Below are 20,361 nucleotides of genomic sequence, written 5' to 3'. Positions count from 1 at the left end.
TTGTTTAGTTTTGATGTGGATGGTGTTAAAAAGGGTAGTAAATGTGAGAATGTTAGGTAGACCTCTGAATGTGGTGAACGCTGACGGTAGGAAATGGAGTCTAAACAGGATGTTGATCACAGAAGATCCTACACAGGTGGCTGATTTATACGAGAGATTGAGAGTCATCTCAAGATTGGGGAAGGATTTTAATGAATAAAAGTCAAGTAATGAAGTGTAAGAGGATATCAGATAGCAAGAAGATCAATGAATTGCAAACACACTGTCCAATAGAGTACTGTATGGTACATCATTACTGTACGGCATGATTGTAATGACAGTAAAAGTATGACAGTCTAAAGTGCAGTAAGATACAAAGGCAGAAATAATTTTCTTGAACTTTTCACATCGTTTCATTATTCATATCGAGCCGTACCTGCACACACAGTCTGAGGAAGGTGTGGACCCTGTTTAAAGTTTTTTTCATATAAGAGACCTCTACCCAAGGCTAACAAAACTGGCCGCACGCACGCGCGCACACACACACACACACACACACACACACACACACACACACACACACACACACACACACACACACACACACACACACACACACACACACACACACACACACACACACAAGGGCCCATTAAAGGTGACAGTCCTTTAAGACAGTCCAAGATATGTCTTCAGATATGCATATGAACTGCCTCATGTCAGCAAGGTGTGGCACATATCTAGGATCTCAAGGAACTCAGAAGTTGGCTTGGCACCTTCATGTTCTTGACATGCAGCGTGTGCAGTAATGAGATAGATATCAGAGACCAACATATGGTTTACTATTTGATCATACGAGCTCGGTACGAAGATAAAAAACTGAACGCTTTTTGTTATACTATTAATGAATCATATTTGTACACTAATGGATGCTCCGACTCTAAACAGCTGGGGAGGTTTTAGTATTTGGTGTTGCATGTTGTTGTAGATGGAGGATTACTATAGAAATGAAGATCAAGATTAGTGAAGCAAAAAAGGTGTGTAGAGAAATGAAAAGATGACTTGGAAAGAATGTAAAAGGAAGGTTGTATGAAGTTGTAGCTTTGCTAAACTGCATCATACGAGCCTGGAACATAAAATCTTGTTATTGTTGTCGTTGTTGTTGTTGCCATCATTGCTTAGTACCCCAAACTTTCCTACCCGGCAGCCTCCCTCCGACACTCAGCTGCCCTCAGCATCAACAGCTCCTGCACTAGTACACATCGTGCTTGTACCCAAAAAGTGCAAAGTCGTGCCTGTAAATATGCACTATGCGCTGCATCAGCTCGGGACTCACGCTAGCATAGTACTGGCGGTCGGAGTGGCCCAGCGAGTGGCCAAAGCTGCGATGCCGCACCGGAAAACTGATCTTCTCAGAGTAACCGAGCACGTGTTGGAACAAGTGGTTGATTTCTTCCTGGATCGTCTCCAGCTTCAGGATGTAGTCCAGCCTCCTCCGGCAGGGATCACAGTTCTCAGTGTATGTCATCCAGTGCACGTCTGGCATGCCCTGGTCGTGAGTCCAGACCACGTGGCGCAGGAACTGGCTGAACGTAAACGAGGCGTTCTTGAACCGTTCCATTGTATTGGTTAAACTATAGGTGTTCATGCAGGCATTAATTACCCCAATATAAGGTCCAGTGTGCAACATATTGTATGCTGTCTCCATTACTTGTTCACCATAGAACTCCTCCTCCTGTACCGATGGATACCACAAAAGTGCTCCGGTCTGGTCAACGTGGTGACTCGTGTACCTGTGGTACACCTCCCTGATTTTGCGTAACGTCTCTTTGAACTCTGGAGTCTGTGTCACAGTTCCCGTAGAGATGAGTGTTGGCAGCCAGTACTTAACGAAGCGAGTCCCCCAAGAATCTTTGCTCTGAGTGATATTACGCCATTCATCATTGTATCTGTGAAGTGGATCGCCGTTCAAGAACTTGTCTCTGAAAGTATAAAAAGAAACGAAACGTTGATCTCTGAAGACAAATTTGAAATTCCCTTTCCCTTGCATTACTAAAAGCATAGCACAATGCGCTGGTTTTGATGTATAATCAGTAAAAGAAATTTGAAAAGAAATGTATATTTGATGTTATACATATTTCTGATTTAGAAGAACACTATGATTCTAAGTTTTCTTGTCTCGACTAATGATGGATTATGTATCGTTAACTGGTGTACGTAATCAAAATTTATCCCGAATTAGATTAACTGGCGAATGACTTTTCTCAAACTCATAAGGAGTGTCAAATGTAAAATTCCAACTAGTGAGATGCAAAATGTTCCATTCTGTAAGAGGCGCGCTTAACGAAAAAGAGATAAAGCAATACAAACCTATAGGCAGAGACAAGCCTGGCAAAGGGGTGCCTCACCATTACCACTTCCACAGGCTGGTGGGCAGTTGGAATCTGGTCCTTCAGTTCCTGATAGACTCTCTGGAATGAAGACGATGCAACCTGGAAGAAAGTTACCCTATACCTATTTATACCTATGCAGTTTTGTGTCCTGTCATTCATAATTCTTTGTGCGGCATGCATTGCACTAACTCATTATAAGCACCACAAAGTGAAATCCTCCCTTATGGGGTATCCCCAGGAGTAATAATTGTGCGACGAACCTTATGTATTATGCAGAATGTTAGTGGCCCTAGCACTCTCCTCCCGATGTTTGACCGCCACGCCATGTCGGGCAGCGCGATCCTGGCATCGTGCACCTGACATCCCTGCAGCAGGACACGGCGCCGTCTGTCAAACTCTGTCTCCAGGTCACGGCGAGCCTGTGAGAAGTGGTGCAAGCTTCGGTTACCAGTGTTCGCCACGTGACGCATGATGCCTGCTGCGGGTGTCGCGTGGCGCAGCTGGTGACGCCGGTGGGTCTTTGGCTTCGTCTGCAACAAGACCTCACGCTGCCACCGCCAGAACCTCTTAGCCTCACATAAGCCGCCCCTCTGGACACACACACACACGCACGCATGCACGCACGCACGCACGCACGCACGCAGGCACACACGCACGCACGTACACACACACACACACACACACACACACACACACACACACACACACACACACACACACACACATTATTTGAAATTTCTATAGTAACATCCAAAGTAATTTTAAACGAATTACGGTCAGTTATATATTTTTCGACTCCAGGACTCGCCATGAAAAACTGGGGCATTATTTATTTATTTATTTATTTATTATGTATATATTTAGCTCTTTACTTTTACTTCTTCAAAATTGTATAGCATTAGATGTTATTCCGGCGCAGCTTTAACGCTAGCATGTTGCAGCATAGTACTTGCTTTTCATACAGCGAATTCGCCCATACTCAACGAATCTATTATTCACAATGTACTACTTACGAAGGGTTTCTCTCTCTGTTTAGGTAATGATCAGAACAAAAAGTTCAGTCTCTGCCTCTGTTTTACATGGAAAACACTTCCATAAACATTATAGTGAAAAAAGAGAATTTGAAATGTATTGTCACGAGGAAAATGCGTGTAATTTCAACAGTACATTTGAGGAGCCTACAAGAGAACTGAGGACACACACCGAGGATTTGGACACTTTTCCAAGGTGTTAAGCAAGTGAAAACAACATATTTTGAAACACAACTATAAGCAAATCAAGTTTAGTGGATTACTATTCTCAACGAATTATCTCAAGCTGGGCAAGAAACGTATATCGTAAGTGAGCGGAAAATACGAGCTTTGCCGTAGTGTTTTCAGCCAGTCAGCATGATATATAGATACTGGCTTGTATATAACTATGTGACGTCAAGATGTGGCCAGCCTTCAGGAACACAGTTGTGTTCCACCCACCATACAGTGAAGAGACTGCATCGCGTGGGTCGTGGTCAGTCCACAGACGCGTTTCTGCTCTTGTCCCAGTTACAAACTTGGACGCAAGACTGATTCTTATTTCCTGATGTGCTACATGACTGAACTGCTGTTGTGGTGTCCTGATGCAGACCTCGTCTGAAGACAATCCAACCGCAACAATACATCGGTAATTATGCAAGTCAGAGAGTGTTTTGAAGCCACGGCAGCGCGTATCTCATGTTCTGGCTAAGGTACAAGTAAGAATGCCAGAAGTGATGATCTACTGTACAACACGAATTTTGAAGTAATTACAAATTACTGTAAACTGTCGCACATTTTTCAAGCACCGTAAAGAATATCTACAGTTTCTACACACACAGTACATTCATACATACACTTACACATGCACTCACACACTCACCAAACAGCGAATAACTACCAACCCGAAGGTGCAGGAAGACTGCCAACAGAAGCGTGGCCACGATTACCGCAAAACTCGGTCTTCGCCACGCCATCTCCGAACTCTCCTACGCCGCTCCTCACTCCCGGCAATGCTCAGTCCCTGTGTGCCTGTTGATTATCACAATGGGAAGTGTGTCCAGACAGTTGCATGGTGGTAAAAGCTAGTGTGTGTCTTTTGTTTGCTAGTGTGTAGTAGTGTAACCAGAATAAGAAAAAAAATTTTGTGAAAATACATGGGTAAAGTACCTTCTTGTTGCGTCCAGGCGGCGAGTAACTGGTCTCACACAAGGTTCACCGAGGCCGCCTTCAGCTTCCTGCTCTTGCAGCTATGAATAGCTTTCCCGAAAATAGCACTGGTTTTTCCTTTTGTTACAAATAGTCATAATTGTTAATTTTCTGTCAAGACTTCCTTCACCTGTATCTTACTTTTCCCTCATCCTTCCCTACCTCCCCTACCGTCTCTCTCTCTCTCTCTCTCTCTCTCTCTCTCTCTCTCTCTCTCTCTCTCTCTCTCTCTCTCTCTCTCTCTCTCTCTCTCTCTCTCTCTCTCTCTCTCTCTCTCTCTCTCTCTCTCTCTCTCTCTCTCTCTCTCTCTTTTTTCAAAGAAGTCGCTCTTCGAGAACTTTCCTCCTACAAAGTGGAAACACGTCATGCCTTGGATTCATCTCTATTGGGTGAGGGATTCCCGGACCGTGGCTGAAGGTTTGTCTTGAAATTGGTGACTCCCGAACACCTGCCTCTCGCAGAGTTATACAGAAAACAGGCATACTTTGCGGTCCTCACGAGGTGACCTGAACTAGAACTACTAAGATGATAGTAGAAGAAAAGGACAGCAAAGCGGAAAGCTCTCGCCCTATTCTCCACTCTCCCCAGCATAAGCCTTACAGGAAAACAGATCGTAAATAAATATCTTACGGAATTAGAGAACGAAAAACCCGAGGGAAATTTTATAGGAAAGAATGAAAATAAATGAAATGAAACGCCCCTATTTCCTGGAGGTAAGGAAGTTAATCACTAACAAACAAACGTTGTTAGCCGCGGATTGGAGGCAAAATATTTGTCAAGACGGCGTTTGAAAGTTTTTTACGGTGTTGCACTATTACGTCAAGAACCCCATTCCACAGATTAACTACACGGTGGATTTTTTTTTTTCTTTTTATTCTTGAGAGTTGAAGGATTTCCCAACAATTTTGCAACCGTTTCATCTCGTGTAATTTGAAAAATCTGTCGTAAAATATTTACTGCAGTCCATGTTATCAATGCCTTTAATGATTTTAAACACCTGTATTAAGTCGCCTCTTAGTCTTCTTTGTGTTAATGGGAATAGATTTCATTCTTTAAGACACTCTTCGTATGGTTTTATTTCTTAGGCTTGATATGATTTTTGTTACTCTATGCTGAACTCGTTCTAATTTTTCAATGTCGTTTTGGTAATAGAGGCATCATGCTTGAACGCAATATTTCAAAAGAGGACGGACTAAAGAGTGATACAAAGTGAGGATTGTATCCTTAGATTTATATTCAAAAGATCTGCCGATTAAGCCAATTATTCTATTTGCTTTCTGTAGGACTTCTGAACAATGTTGGCTAGATTTTAGGCTACCCGATATTGTTCCTAAATCAATTTCGCTTCTACAGGTTTAAGTTGGGTACCATTTAAAATTTACTTTGTTTTCTTGTTTCGATACCCTATGTGAAGCACTTCACACTTACCTGCATTAAAACTCATTTGCCAGGTTTGCTCCTACTCTGACAACTTGTCTAGATTCTTCTGCATTTCTATCACTTGTTCGTTAGAGACTACGGAATTCGCTATTTTGGTGTCGTCAGCGAATTTCGATATTATGCCGGCAACACCCTCATCTTTGTCGTTTATATAAACAAGGAAGACAACAGGTCCTAAGACTGATCCCTGTGGCATCCGGCTGGTTATGTTCGTCCACTTGAATGCTTTTCCATTTATTACTACTCTTTGTTTACGGTTGTTTAGCCAGTTTTTTTTTTTTTTTTTTTTACCCATCTCAACACGTCGCCTTGGATACCGTGTGATTTTAGTTTAATCAATAAACGTTTGTGGAGGACTTTGCCGAAGGCCTTTTGAAAATCAAGGTCTAATATATCTACTGCTTCACTTTCGTCATACTTGTTCAGAATATCATAGAAAAAGTCTAAGAGTTTTGTCAAACAAGAGCGTTTGTTGCGTAAGCCCTGTTGAGTATTTTTAAATAAGTTATTTTCCTTCAAGTGATTAATGAGTTGAACTCATAAATGTTTCGAGCATTTTGCATACGACTAAGCCACTCATCCGGCATTTTACCGGACTGCAGGGATTTATTGAAAATTAAGGTCAGGGGTTCAACTAATTCACATTTAGCTCCTTTTAAGACGCGTGGTAAGATCGTGTCAGGTTTGTGTGATTTGCTTACTGTTACTTTGTTATACTGATGCTACTTAGGACATCGTTGTTATTAATTTGGACTGTTGGCACCGTAGGGATGTCACTGAGGTCTTTTGCCGTAAATACTGAAGCAAAGAAAGTGTTTAGAATGTTACTTATTTATTCTTCATCATTGGTGAAATCTCCATTTTTGTCAGTTATGTGTCCAGTAATAGAAGTAATCACTTTTCTGCCTGATAAAGCTATAAAATTCCTTCGGGTTCGTCTTACTTTGGCTTGCAACGTATAATTCGGTGGAGCTTTTGCTCTGTTTGATTAATCTCATTGCTTTACGTCTTAGCTCTACGAACCTAGAGCGTTCTTCGTTAGTACTGAAGGTTTTTAATCTGTTATGGACGTTCTCTTGGCGCCCAAACATTCAGCTATTTGTTTGTTCTACCACTTAAGCTTAACGTTTTGGGTGGAACGACGATTTTTCATAGGTACGCATTCTTGCACTCCTTTTAAGTATCTGTCAGTGAAAAATTTCCATTGAGCATTAATATCTGGTGGCAAATTTACGTAAGTGACTCCAGTCAATTTGGTTAAGCACTGATTAAGTTTACAAAAAATTGCTTTTCTGTAGTCACGAATTTTCCTTTGCTTTTATTTGATTCGTTAGTCATGAAGTTTATAATGAAGGTGATTGCGAGGTGGTCGCTATTACTGAACTCGCTGACATTAGATTTTCTACTAATTCATCATTCGTAGCAAGCACGAGGTCGAGGACATGGTTATCATGTGTCGGGTTGTACAAATTGAATAAATGAACTTTCTTTTAAGTTATTATACAGGTCGTGTCCATGGTGTGAGGTGAGTGATTCGCCCACTTTGTCACCGGTTGATTAAAATCACCAAGTATTATGGCGTCATGTGTCACTTCTCTTGCTAATTTGATCGAAAATGTCACCGTCGGTTTGAACTGACTGGGGTGGCGATCTGTACATAAGAATTAATGCTAGTTTTATCCCGTAATTATTTTCTAATAATATAAATAGAGCATCTACGTTTACAATAAAGGATTTTGGTAATTGTACTGGGTTAAGGCTGTTTTTGATATAGAATAAGTTGCCGCCTTCATTTTTATTTACTTGACTTCTCTCAAATGTTATGTAACCGGGAATTTTATATTTACCTAAATAGTCACTGACTTCTACATTTAACCATGATTCTTTTACGACGAGTATATCTAGCATTCTGAGAACGCTATTTCCTTTAACTCTGAAAATTTGTTATGTAAGCTATGAGCGTTCACATAAGAAAACCTTAAGCTTATTGCGAGTAGGTGGGGTGGAGGAAGTCTAAAAGTTTTACGTGGATGAGGCTGCGCTATCCCGCTGGGCGTTATTTGGTCTGAAACTGGAAACTTTGTTACTTGGCAAGCAGCGTCCGAAAGAGAGCAACCAATGTTAGGAGTCCTTAAGAGCTTTAAACTGCTGGGCGAGGTCGTCGTACTTCTTACACTTCTCGTATTTTACATGCAGCTTAGACTTGCTCTGCATGTGATACAGCCTGAAGGCTAAGGAGTTCCTAAAATATTAAGCAGCAAACTTGCCTTGACAGGCCTCGCATTGTCTGAGGACAGAAGGCATGATAGGTGGCGACAGAAGCAGGAACAAGAGAAAACAGCAACAAAACAGTACGCGCGTTGTGTGGCATGGCGGGAAATCAGGCCAGGGTTGGGCAGGGATTAGTGTGCGAGTCGGGGCTGCTGTGGGAATTCTACGTTGCCGGCGCACGTGGTGTTCTCCTTACTGTTAAAATTACAGAGACAAATGCAACTACAGGGGGTCAGTGACAGCCTTGTTAAGCTGACCCTACACGATCAATATTATTGCGCAATATTCCGTATTGTACAATATTATTGACAGTGAAGGGTCGGTACTGAAGATACTGCGCAATAATATTGAGCTGTGTAGGGAAAACAAATATTGCACAATATAAATGAATTAATATATTGTCAGTAATATTGATCGTGTAGGGTCCACTTAAGAAAGGAGAGGTTAGGCATAAACAAACACCAAAATAATCTAATAAGAACTAGTGGCGAAAAAATGAACAGGAAAACTGGTACTGGTACACTAGAAGTGTCTGTGTTAGATACAATGCGTCTCTCATTGTGTGTGTGAAGAGTTGTGTGAAATGTATGTAGAAACAATAGTTAGATAGTAAAGGATGTAGGTACTAAAGATTTACATCAACACAGCAATGCTGCGAAGTGATACGGGTAGTGGGCAGAGCGCTCGGTGACATCTCTGGGACAATCTCTCTCTCTCTCTCTCTCTCTCTCTCTCTCTCTCTCTCTCTCTCTCTCTCTCTCTCTCTCTCAGTTGATTTCTTTTTCGTATCATAACGACCTGTGTGTGTGTGTGTGTATGTGTGTGTGTGTGTGTGCGTGGCACAAAAGTGAATAATAATTTTCCGCACAGTAACCTCGAAAACCCCCGCCCTGGTTTGGCCTGGCCTGACTTGCCCCGCCCTGCTCCTGCGCGCGCTTCCATTTCTTGCCTCATTGTTCCCTCCTGGAATTCATTACGATTTTCCTGTTGTTGCATGATATATTCCTTCAGCCTGACACTGTACCGAAAGTTGTAATACAACAGGGAATGACGTGCATTATTATTTTCTTTATTACTAAGCAATATACTTTCTAGACAAATTGACGTGGCAATAATATGCCCGCCACCCCACCACCTGGCCTGAAGGAACTGGTCTGGCCGATGGCAGTGTGACCGGGGTTCCACTCAGCCCTCTCGTGTCGAGATTTGTATGTTTGACCTTGAATGGGTCACAGAAGCTGCGGAGTGACTCGTTTCATTCTCTCGCTCACGCAGAATTTATTTTTTTTTTTACTTACACCATCTAGTCTCTTCTTCAAGAAATGTATTTGACTTATTTGTGTGCTCCATTCATAAGACAATTAGTCCAGCTCATGATTTGATCACTTTCATACTGTGAACGGAGATGGCTTATGTGTTATTAAAGGAACAGTGAAGCGCTGTTAGGTGAGAACGTAGGTGCCCCAGCCGATGAGAGGCGAGAACATCGATACCCCACCCTATAGGAGGGGTTTATGTTTCCAAAGTTCTTGAACAGAGTATTAATGCTCTCTATCAGAAAACCTGCCTATGTTCTCTGTAACAACCACACGTTCACTGCAAGCTTAAATTGCTGCCTAATCCAGTCCTCAACAAACGTCAACGTATGCTACCAGATGATGTTTTTTTTTTTCTTATGTAAGAAGGTCACTGGCCAAGGGCATCAAAACTATGTAGAAAAAAAAATAAAGTGCCAGTTTCCAAAAGACTACCGAATAGAAAAGTCAGATGGCAGAGAACAAGTGTCTTCAAACCTCCCTCTTGCAAGACTTCGAGTCATAAGTATGAGGAAATGCAGAAACAGGCAGGGAGCTCCAGAGTTTACCAGAGAAAGGGATGAATGATTGAGAATACTGGTTGCTTTAGAGAGGTGGACAGAATAGGGGTGAGAGAAAAAAAAAGTCTTTTGCAGTGGGGCTGTGGGAGGAGAGGCATGCAGTTAGCAATATCAGAAGAGCAGTTAGCATGAAAATAGCAGTAGAAGGTAGCAAGAGGTGCAAACTGCAGCGATGAGAGAATGGTTGAAGACAGTCATTTAGAGGAGAGGACTTGATAAGACAAAAAAACTTTTGATTCCACTCCGTCTAAAAGAGCAATATGAGTGGAATACCCCCATACATGTTAAGTGTACTCCATACATGTACAGGTGAGGCCCCTGTACAGAGTTAGCAGCTAGGGGCAATGACGACTCAGAACCCCTAACTTCATAGAAGCTGTTTTAACTAGAGATCAGATGTGAAATTTCGAGTTTAGATTATAAATAAAGGAGGGACTGAGAATGTTCAGTGTAGCAGATGAGGACAGTTGAGTGCCAGTGAAGAAGAGGGGATAGTTATTTGGAAGGTTAGATCAAGTTGATAGATGGAGGAATTGAGCTTTTGAGGCATTGAACATTACTAAGTTTGCAGTGCACCAATCAGAAATTTTAGATCCGAAGTCAGGTGTTATGTGGCTTCCCTGCACGAGCTCTTTACTTCCTTGAGGGTTGAATGTCTGTGAAAAGATGTGAAAAAGTGCAAGGTGGTATCATCAGCGTAGGAGTGGATAGACAGGAAATTTGTTGAGGAATTGTCTTTGCTGATGTTATGTTCTACACCTCAGCTGTAGCTGCTCCCCAGGGTGACCCTGGCATGTTGGACAGCACAAGCGAGTAGTTTCCAGTCAAGGTTGGGTTATGTCAGCGGTCATGTCACCAAGGCTGTTCAGCATCTATGTGGATGGTGTAATGAGGCCTATATGGATGGTGTGGCGAGGGGAGTTGGTGTTAGAATGTTAGGTAGATGATTGGGTCTAGTAACAGCAGAGGGTGAAGAATGGAGTGCGAGTCAATTGCTGTTTGTGGATGACAGTGTTGGTGGTAGATAGAGTTTAGTAGGTTGGTATAGGAGTTTGGATGGGTGTGTAGGAGAAGGAAACTGAAAATTAATAAAGGAAGGACATGTATCAGGAAGGCAGGTGGTAGGATGAATGCAAGGCTAAATGGTGAGGAGCTGGAGGAGGTAGACCATTTGAAATATTTTGGATGTACAGTAGCAGTGATGGAGGAACAGACAAGGGTTAGAGATAGAGTGAAGGAAGCAGGAAAAGTGTTAGGATGTATGAATAGACTGTTTGAGAGTAGGGCACTTGGAATGGATGTAAAGATAATATTGTATGAAGGGATGGTAGTGTCTACTATACTATACAGTGCTGAGACTTTGGGTATGGGAGTAGCAGACAGGAAGAGACTGAATGTAATGGAGATGACATATGTATGAAGTATGTATGTGTGGAGTAACTTGAATGGATAGAGTCAAAAATCAGGTAGTGATAAGTAGAATGGGTGTTGTGAGAGACTTGGCAGGACAGGTAGAGCAGTGTGTGCTGAGATGTCTAAGAGTTGGCAGGAAGCCTGTATTATGCCACTATTTGAAAAAGGTATACAAAGGATTGTAGTCTACATAGGAGTAAACTTCTGTAGTATCAAACCTGTTGAAAAGAGCAGCATTGTATATACAATGCAAGAACAGTTTTCAACTGAAGGTGAACAGAGCAATTTAAGAACTGCTAAAAAAGAAAGATGAATTTCTGTCACACAGTAATGTGAACATAAAAACAGTATGAATGACAAAAGGAAATTAGAAGAACAAGATAAAGGTAAACTGCAGGAGATAGAGGAAAAATCAGTGAGGATGGAACAGTATTAAGCAGACTTGGAATCACAGAGGCCTTGACATCAGGGTTACAGAACTCTCTAGGATAGAATAGCATGAGTTCTATTATTAAGACATAGTTGGGTAACTCGGTGCTGGTATGTAGGATGTTGGAGAACATCACACAAAATTGTGGATATTTAGTAAATTTAGAAATTATTGAACTGCTTTTATTATTTTTGTAGACATTTGGAAACATATGTCATATAACATATGAATGCTAATAATATACCATTACATTTTCAATCATAAGATCTGGAAGTAGACCTAATAATGTTTGATATTAGTATATAAAAAAGCTTGAAATGCAACTACAATTACCAAGCAATGACTAGACATTGTACACAAACATGACCACCTAAAAGTTTGAAATGTTTGAAAAAGGGGAATATGGTATTGTTTTAAAGTTTTAGTTCAGTAAAATTTCAAATATAGTCATAAAAGTTTAGTACAACAAACTTATAGGTGGCCCTAACACCAACTGTAACACAGCCATTTAGCAATATATCTGCAAAAAAAAAAAGTACAATATATACAAAAAGGACATGTAAATATTACACTAGTCATTATCTACTCTTAAGCTAGACCTAGTGTGATATGGTTAGAGTTTTTTATAAAAGTATAAAATAATTCACTGGCATGAAAAATGAAAGCATTTGAGCTCAAAATGCAGGAGCTGGCCACTGGTGATTAATGAAAGTAGTAAAATAAGGATGGCACTGTATGAAAACATTTCACCTGTCCTGGACCATGGTAATAAGTAAAAAGATGTAATCTTTTTGCATAAGTGCTTCATGGTTGTTCAGTTTGTAACTTTCCAAAATCAAATATCAGATTTTTCTTTATGTATTGTATGACAAACACACAAAGATTTCTTGTTCACACTGCTGTATGTATAATACAGTCCTGATCATTGTGGAACACTAGTTAATCATAAAATGCAGCTGCATCAGCAGTATGTGATATTGAGCAAAAAACTAAGGCCTACTTCTTAATGCTAGCTGACTCCAGTGCCCGTAACTACATTTCACGGCAGAAAAGAAAATCCTAGCAACAGAAAAATATATATAAATAAATAAAATTATTATAATCTGTATGAGCTCCTGCATTAATTATTCTTAAAAAGATGGGTGGAAGAAAAATCAAATGAAATTAAGAAATTAAAAAAAGATCCTATGTATGTAATATAATTCTTATTGAAAATGCTGAAAAATGCAAAGCTTCATAAGTTATCTTTGCACTAAGAGATGTAGCTTAATCAGGTCAATTCACATCAACACACTTTACATAACATACAGGATGAGATTCTTTAATTATACACAAAACATGACATAATTATAAACAATATGTACATACTCAGAAGGAAAAGTTATGAATGACATACTGTAACTAAAGGTCGGGCACAGGCAGAGTGTCCCCTCCTCTGTGTTGTGTCACACATCACAGGGTGAAAGTTAAGCCCAAGTCTGATATTTGGTCCTCCTGTCACTTTCAACAGATTGTTTTCCTCCATGTCCTCTGAGATTATAATAGTTACATTTTTCTGAAGAGATGACTATATATGGTACTACTAAAAAGGACATATGTAAATAAACCTAAGAGAGTGTTCTATAAAGTTTCATGGGAAAAATAACAGTAACAAAATATATTCTACACTGAGTCCTGGAAGTGCTATGAAAGATTGTTTGATGTCTGATACAAAAGATAAAGTTGTGCTCTTACTCTGATGAAGACTGCACATCTACAAGGAAAGAAAAATGGTTAACTTGATTATTTTCTTTCCTGAGATGGATTTCCTCATTCAGATTAATGCCCTGGCAATATTGAAAAAAAAATTTTATTGAAAAAATGCTTACAAACTTTTACAAATTGTTTATATGAAAATTTTTAAAATGTTTTTATCCTTGCACATTATTACCTTCAAACATTGTAAGAGTATTTAATTAATAATCTTACTTCAGTACACCACACCAGTGTCTCTGAGTCCAAGGGCAAAGACTCAGAGCTGCATTGGGATACATATCCCTTCCCTTCAGATCTTTCATAGTTTTAATTATGTTTACATCACTAAGTAATTTGTCACTACACATGCATAAGTCTGGAATACTGCAGACAATCCATGGAGTGAGATATGTTCTTGATGTAGCGCTTCAGATCAAGTGATCAATCATATTCTGATCAGCCAATTGTATTATTCTGATCAGGTGAGTATTGGCCAAGCAATTTTGGCATCCATGCGCTTGAATGCAAACGTACAGTGGAAACCGCTAGTGGAGAGGTCAGATTTCACTTTGTGTGGACATTCATTGTCAGCCAGAAGGCTCTCTGCAAGAGATAGAGTTTTCTGTGAGATACTCTTATAAACATGATGTTGAAACAAGATATTAGCTGTTATGATCTAAAATTAAGAATTTCAGCTGTGAGATGACATGTATTTTTATAATAATATATAATAGGAACTGATTGTTATTCATTACAGTATAACAACTGAGAAATTATAGGAACTGATTGCAATTAATTACAATATAACAAATGAGAAATAAGAACTAAAATAGGAAGTATTAAATATATTTGACGTCAGTGGCCTACATAGCCTTTAATGTTTATGGTCAAAATTGGTTTTAATATGATAAGGATTAATATACCAGCATGTCTTAAGAAAATGAAAGTGACAAGAACTAGGGAAACATGGAATAGGATGCATGACTTTATGAAATGTAGTAAAATATTTAAACACATTTCAGAAATATGCAAGTGAAAAAAGTGCTGATGACCTCAAGAAGAATGGAAATAAGTATGGGTATAACACAGCCCTTCTGTTAGACCTGATGAGATTGCTATGATCAGCTGCACAATATATATCCAGCAATGTGGACAGTGAAGATCCATGTGAGTCTGAACCATATGCATGTCATAGATCCCTTGGTTTGCATGATGATTGGTAGAAATAGATTCCACTTAAGTATGTTTCATGCAGGAACTACCACAAGCAAGCATGATGTCTTTCTTGCTGCTTCCCATAAGTTATTTTCTTGTATTCTTTATGTTCAAATTTGACCTTCTCACCACTGAACAGCACTTTGAGTTAAAATTCATTGTATTTACACCCATTTTTAATCTGTGTTGATTTTTTTTATGAAACAACTAATGTAATTAAGAACTGTGATAAGTACTAGAATTTCTCGTGAACATGATGACATACTCAGATTTTAGATAATATAGAGGAGAAAGGAGGAAGGTATTTTTATTACAAGATGTGAGCAGTGGACAACTGTTGTTTTGCATCATATGGAAGGAAACGATCAATTTAAACCTTTTTCAACACGTGATTCATTATTATTGTGCTGTTCAGTGGTGAAAAGGTCAAATTTGAACATGAGCACAAAAAAAATAAGGGAACCAGCAAGAAGCCATCAGGCCTACTTGCTGAAGTACCTGTTTGAAATGTGCCTATTTTTACTAGCTCCACCTTACTCAAAACAAGTGAACTTGTAGAATGGAGAAGCCTTTAAACAGGAGAAGGGGCCTGACTCAAGCCATTTTCCTGTCACACTTGTCCTCAGCCATGCAGAGGCAGGGGAAACAATGTCATGGTGCACTGCTCTCTGGCAGATGAGTGTATCTGTATATATATCATCAGAAGCCGTTCTGTGGTACACACGTCACATTTTATCTATTATGTGATTACTTTATAAGAAGTAATGTTCGGGAAACTTTTCATTTTATGTAGTAGTGATTTACTTTTAAGTACCAGTTATTTTATTTAAATAGTGATGATGATAAATAAACATCATAAATTTTCCAGAGCTGTGTATCTTGTGAATTCCACTCCTCACATTTATTTCCTTTTACATTTTGTTTTGATGAATTGCAGAATTACTGCTAAGTAGCAGCTAAAATAATCCAACTTGTCAAGAGAAAAGAAGTTATGATAAAGAATAGATAAACATATATTATAATGCTGAGGCGAGCATGAGTGAAACTGTGGGTGGGTGAGTGAGGGAAGGGTGCAAGCCAATCAGGTGAGTCATTATAAATGCTGTATAGTATTTGTATAATACATAGTCAGTGCATGCCAATCTCGTCGTGTTGTGACTGGCACACTCTACTTTGGGAGTGTGTTTAGCTTAAGGCCTTGCAGCAAGCACAAAAAAGTTAGCTGGGACAAGATGACTTATTGGCATCACAGGTGCATCTCTCCCCCACACTCATGGCCGCAGCAGCAGTGACTAGTATTAAGTAAGTTACCAGTGTTGGCATTCGTTGTGTCTTTGGTGATGTGTGGTTGACTTTGTTACTAGGCTGAAAAACAGGTGAAACACATTTTGTTCTGTTCATCCTGTGGTGATTTTAGTGATGAGTGTGAGGTGGATAAGCCATGGCAATATCATTCAATCCTATATAGATCTTAACATGTCGAGTTTGAATGGTGTTGATATAGCAGTGCGTGTGAATTTGAAAATATGAAACATCCAGAACCTTGTACAAACATTCATCAAGCAAGACAATGAGAAATGGCCTTTTCACACACTAGTGGTAGCATCCCTACTGCTTCCTTCAGCTGTCTTGCTATAAGAGTCCAACTGCCTTTATAGAGAAACTAGAAGCCATAGGGTATAAAGATGGTGGGATGCCACCACTGGTATGAAAGGCAATTCCTCACTGCTTGCTTCCCTTGACAAATTTCTGTAGGAGGATGTGGACATTTCATGTTTTCAAATTGACGTGTTCTGTTATATCCATACTATTCAAGTCCAACATGTGAAAGTCTATGATTGAATGATATCACTGTGACTTGTCCACCTTGCACTCATCACTACAAACACCACAGCATGAACAGAACAAAATGTATTTCACTCCAAGAGCAAAGCCAATCACGCATCATCAAAGACGCAATGAATACCAATGCTGGTGGCCTATTTATTTATTTATTTTTTTTTATGTAGGAGGGACACTGGCCAAGGGCAACAAAAATCCAATAAAAAAAAAATGCCTACTGAAATGCCAGTCCCATAAAAAGAGTCAAAGCAGTAGTCAAAAACTGATGGATAAGTGTCTTGAAACCTCCCTCTTGAAGGAATTCAAGTCATAGGAAGGTGGAAATACAGAAGCAGGCAGGAAGTTCCAGAGTTTACCAGAGAAAGGGATGAATGATTGAGAATACTGGTTAACTCATGCGTTAGAGAGCTGGACAGAATAGGGGTGAGAGAAAGAAGAAAGTCTTGTGCAGCGAGGCTGTGGGAGGAGGGGAGGCATGCAGTTAGCAAGATCAGAAGAGCAGTTAGCATGAAAACAGCGGTAGAAGACAGCTAGATATGCAACACTGCGGCAGTGAGAGAGAGGCTGAAGACAGTCAGTCAGAGGAGAGGAGTTGATGAGACGAAAAGCTTCTGATTTCACCCCGTCTAGAAGAGCAGTATGTACTGGTCACTGCTGCTATGAACATGAGTGTGTGACAGTCGAGGAGAGACGCAGTTGTGATGCCAATAAGTCAATTTTATCTTGCCCCATTTTTTATGTTTGTTGAGAAACCTTATGCTAAATGCACTCTCCAAGCATTGCAGTGTGCCACTGCAATGCAACATTGCCATTCGCTGACTGTACAGTACTCATTATGATTCCTAGATGTTCCCTAAATTGAAAATATCACTAAGGAGGGTCCTGATTTGAAAGCAAATGAGAGATGATGAATGTAGTAGTGCACCTGGTAGCCATTCTGAAATAGAACTTGGAGAAACATTTCCAGTAATGGAAGAACCAATGAGCTTAGTGTGGCATCACAAATGTAAGAAACAGGATCAGAATACCAAAAAAATAAGCCACTTTTTTTGCCCCTCAGGCCTCAACTTATGGTGGTATACTTTATTCAGCAGACTGCTCGTGAGGATAGAGATAGGTATATACCTTTGAAAGGCAAGTTACAGAAGCAAAACTTGTGTGGAATGAAACAAACATGGAATTTAATGTACGTATTCTGAGAATATTGTACTATGAGGGAGCAGTAGTGCAGATCCATCGGAAGAGGGGTTGTGGTACGTGATCAGACGAAGATGTGTCTTCAAGTAGTAAAAAATTCATGATGCAGAGAACTTAAGATAAAAGATGTCTGTAGTTGTAGATTTGTTGATACTCTTATGAATTATGATATCCACTTACCTAGACCATCCACAAGCTTGTAAAGTCCATAATCCTGTGGATTTGTAACTTTGAGTTTGTGAGCCATCATCTTGCACACCTCCCGAGTGGTGGTTGCCGGGCGAATAGGCAATGTGCGAGTCACTATGCTTCCATTCTTCTCATCAGGAATAACTATCTTCATGATGCCCTGATCTGACACCACTGACACATCCTGGAAAAAAGAGTAAATTTATTGTATATTTATGAAAACTGACAGTCAAAAGTAAATCATTAGGACTGCTGGTACACTGTTCTGTATGCTGTGAAAGATAATTCACACACTCAGCTTTTTATGAATGCTTATTCTCATGCAATGTATTGAAGCCTTTTTCAAATTTCCCCAAATCTCTGGTTGCGGTAACTTTGCATTTGCCTATATTAACAAGTTTACAATACACAAATATTGTACAGTTGTAAGATGAAAATGAGCAAAGAAAAATCTTCAGGATGTAATAAAACTGAGCAATGGTAAATGCATGTGTGGTATTTCACAAGGTTAGATATTCCAGGATGTTAATGTGAAGGTTGTTGACCCCTCACCATAACAAATCAGTCAGTGGCAATAGAAGTTCCCAATGTTTCAGAAGAAAACCTCTGTAATGAGATCCCAGTTTTTTAGCAAGTGCCCAAGAAAAAGAGATATTTTGCCACCAATTTGCAGACACCAGATTCATGTAATATGACTATTGCATTACTATTACTATTTTGCATTTCTATTACTATTTTGCCATTACTAAAGCATGAAAAAAAATAATAATTAAAAATGAGTGAACAAGTTATGGCCAGAGCAACATTATAATTATGAAATTTTCATGTATATACCGGTTTTACAGAATCCAGACTGTTTCCAGGTGAAGACTCGGGTGATGGAGAGAGGTTCTTGAGAGCATGAATAGCAGAATGGAAGGCTTCCAAGTAGTAAGAAGCTTCTCCAGACGACGCACTGGGGAGCAGAAGACCCCACATGTAGTCTGCTTCTACTTCTGCAGAGACCATCCCTGACTGACACAAGACCCACATGATCATGGGCACAAGGTCATCAGCATCACCTGAACCAGAAGTGTTTCCATTCTCATACATCTGAAAGTAAATAAATTATGTAAACAAAACCAGAATTTTTAATATTTAATGGTACCATTTCTCAGTGTTGTAGTCCAGTGCTGCAAGTTAGCACTCAACTCACCAATGTTCATTGAGCAAATTAAAGGTGGTAAATATAAGAAGCACAAATACTTACAGCTTGATAAATATGTGAAATAGTTGCCAAGAGAGATTCCAGTTTTTCTCTCGGAGCATAAACTTTCTGCATGCGTGTCAATAAGCTGCGGATGGTATCCAAAGAAGCTCCACTGGGCGGTGATAATTCAGCCTGGAAAAGATTATGAACTTTTAATTGCTTAGCCCAGGAAGTGCCACCTATAAAATATATGCACTTGGTGCATCAAGTACTCAAGTTATGCCATAAATACTCAAAGTTAGTCTTTTCATATTTGCATGGATGATGAAATTAATGAGTATACAATAGGGTCTTGACATGGACTGAAATAGGTGGAAGGAGTCAATCACACCACCTCAAGGCAGTTTGGTTTGACAATGTTGAAAGAGGTGCAGAGAGTAGTAAACTTGAAGGATGCTGTGGGAAGTGGAGGTTAACTGAGGATTGAAGTATTTGGAAGGATGTGAAAAAGTAAATGAGAGGATTAGATAGAGCATTCAGAGGATAAGAATCAAATCCCTTTGAAAACTCTGTGAAATAAGCTTCAGATATAGATAGACAGAAGAACCGCAAACTGCATTCAACTAATATCTATTAAAGATATATTTATCAACTACTACTGGATAAACTGCAACTTACAATAATCTGCTTCTTATACTTGAAGATGAACAAGACAAAAACTTGTACCTTAAATTTGATAATCCATCTAGTGATATCTGTATCTGAAATCTGTGTTCCTAAGAACCCTGTCGGAAATAGTAAATTTCCAACAAAATATGAATATTGGTGATGGGTGATAACTATGTCAATTTAAAATAAGTACCCACTTTTAAAAAGTGGGTTAAAAAATAAGGACCAGGATCAGATAGGGTTCAACCCTCCCCCCCCAAATCCCAGTGCTCATAAGCATGTGCACACTGTGCATATACAGGACA

At 39.6% G+C, this 20,361-nt stretch overlaps 3 protein-coding genes across 9 annotated transcripts in view; 1 reads left to right on the top strand and 2 right to left on the bottom strand.

Moving 5' to 3' along the window:
- The window catches only part of LOC135101945 (nephrin-like), a 529,348-nt gene extending 510,029 nt beyond the window's left edge, over positions 1–19,319 (top strand). The window contains exons 28-29 of the mRNA XM_064006385.1: positions 14,778–14,922; positions 19,062–19,319. The gene's annotated coding sequence lies outside the window, so the exon portion shown is untranslated. The remainder of the gene's footprint in view (positions 1–14,777; positions 14,923–19,061) is intronic.
- Positions 1,232–2,390, bottom strand: LOC135102467 (carbohydrate sulfotransferase 8-like). The gene is made up of 2 exons (XM_064007781.1): positions 2,350–2,390; positions 1,232–1,961 (listed from the first exon to the last, which is right to left on the bottom strand). Exons 1-2 carry the CDS (start codon positions 2,388–2,390, stop codon positions 1,232–1,234), a joined length of 771 nt encoding a protein of 256 aa, XP_063863851.1.
- The window catches only part of LOC135101944 (protein sprint-like), an 82,010-nt gene continuing 73,835 nt past the window's right edge, over positions 12,187–20,361 (bottom strand). For all 7 annotated transcript variants that reach the window (XM_064006364.1, XM_064006369.1, XM_064006367.1 and 4 more), the window contains 4 exons: positions 19,448–19,579; positions 19,033–19,290; positions 18,190–18,382; positions 12,187–14,358 (listed from right to left, as the gene is read on the bottom strand). In XM_064006364.1, the coding sequence (XP_063862434.1) occupies positions 14,234–14,358; positions 18,190–18,382; positions 19,033–19,290; positions 19,448–19,579 (708 nt within the window). In that variant the 3' untranslated portion in view covers positions 12,187–14,233. The remainder of the gene's footprint in view (positions 14,359–18,189; positions 18,383–19,032; positions 19,291–19,447; positions 19,580–20,361) is intronic.

Source organism: Scylla paramamosain, chromosome 7, assembly GCF_035594125.1.
Source record: "Scylla paramamosain isolate STU-SP2022 chromosome 7, ASM3559412v1, whole genome shotgun sequence".
NCBI lineage: Eukaryota > Metazoa > Arthropoda > Malacostraca > Decapoda > Portunidae > Scylla > Scylla paramamosain.
This window is presented reverse-complemented; position numbering and strand designations above follow the sequence as displayed.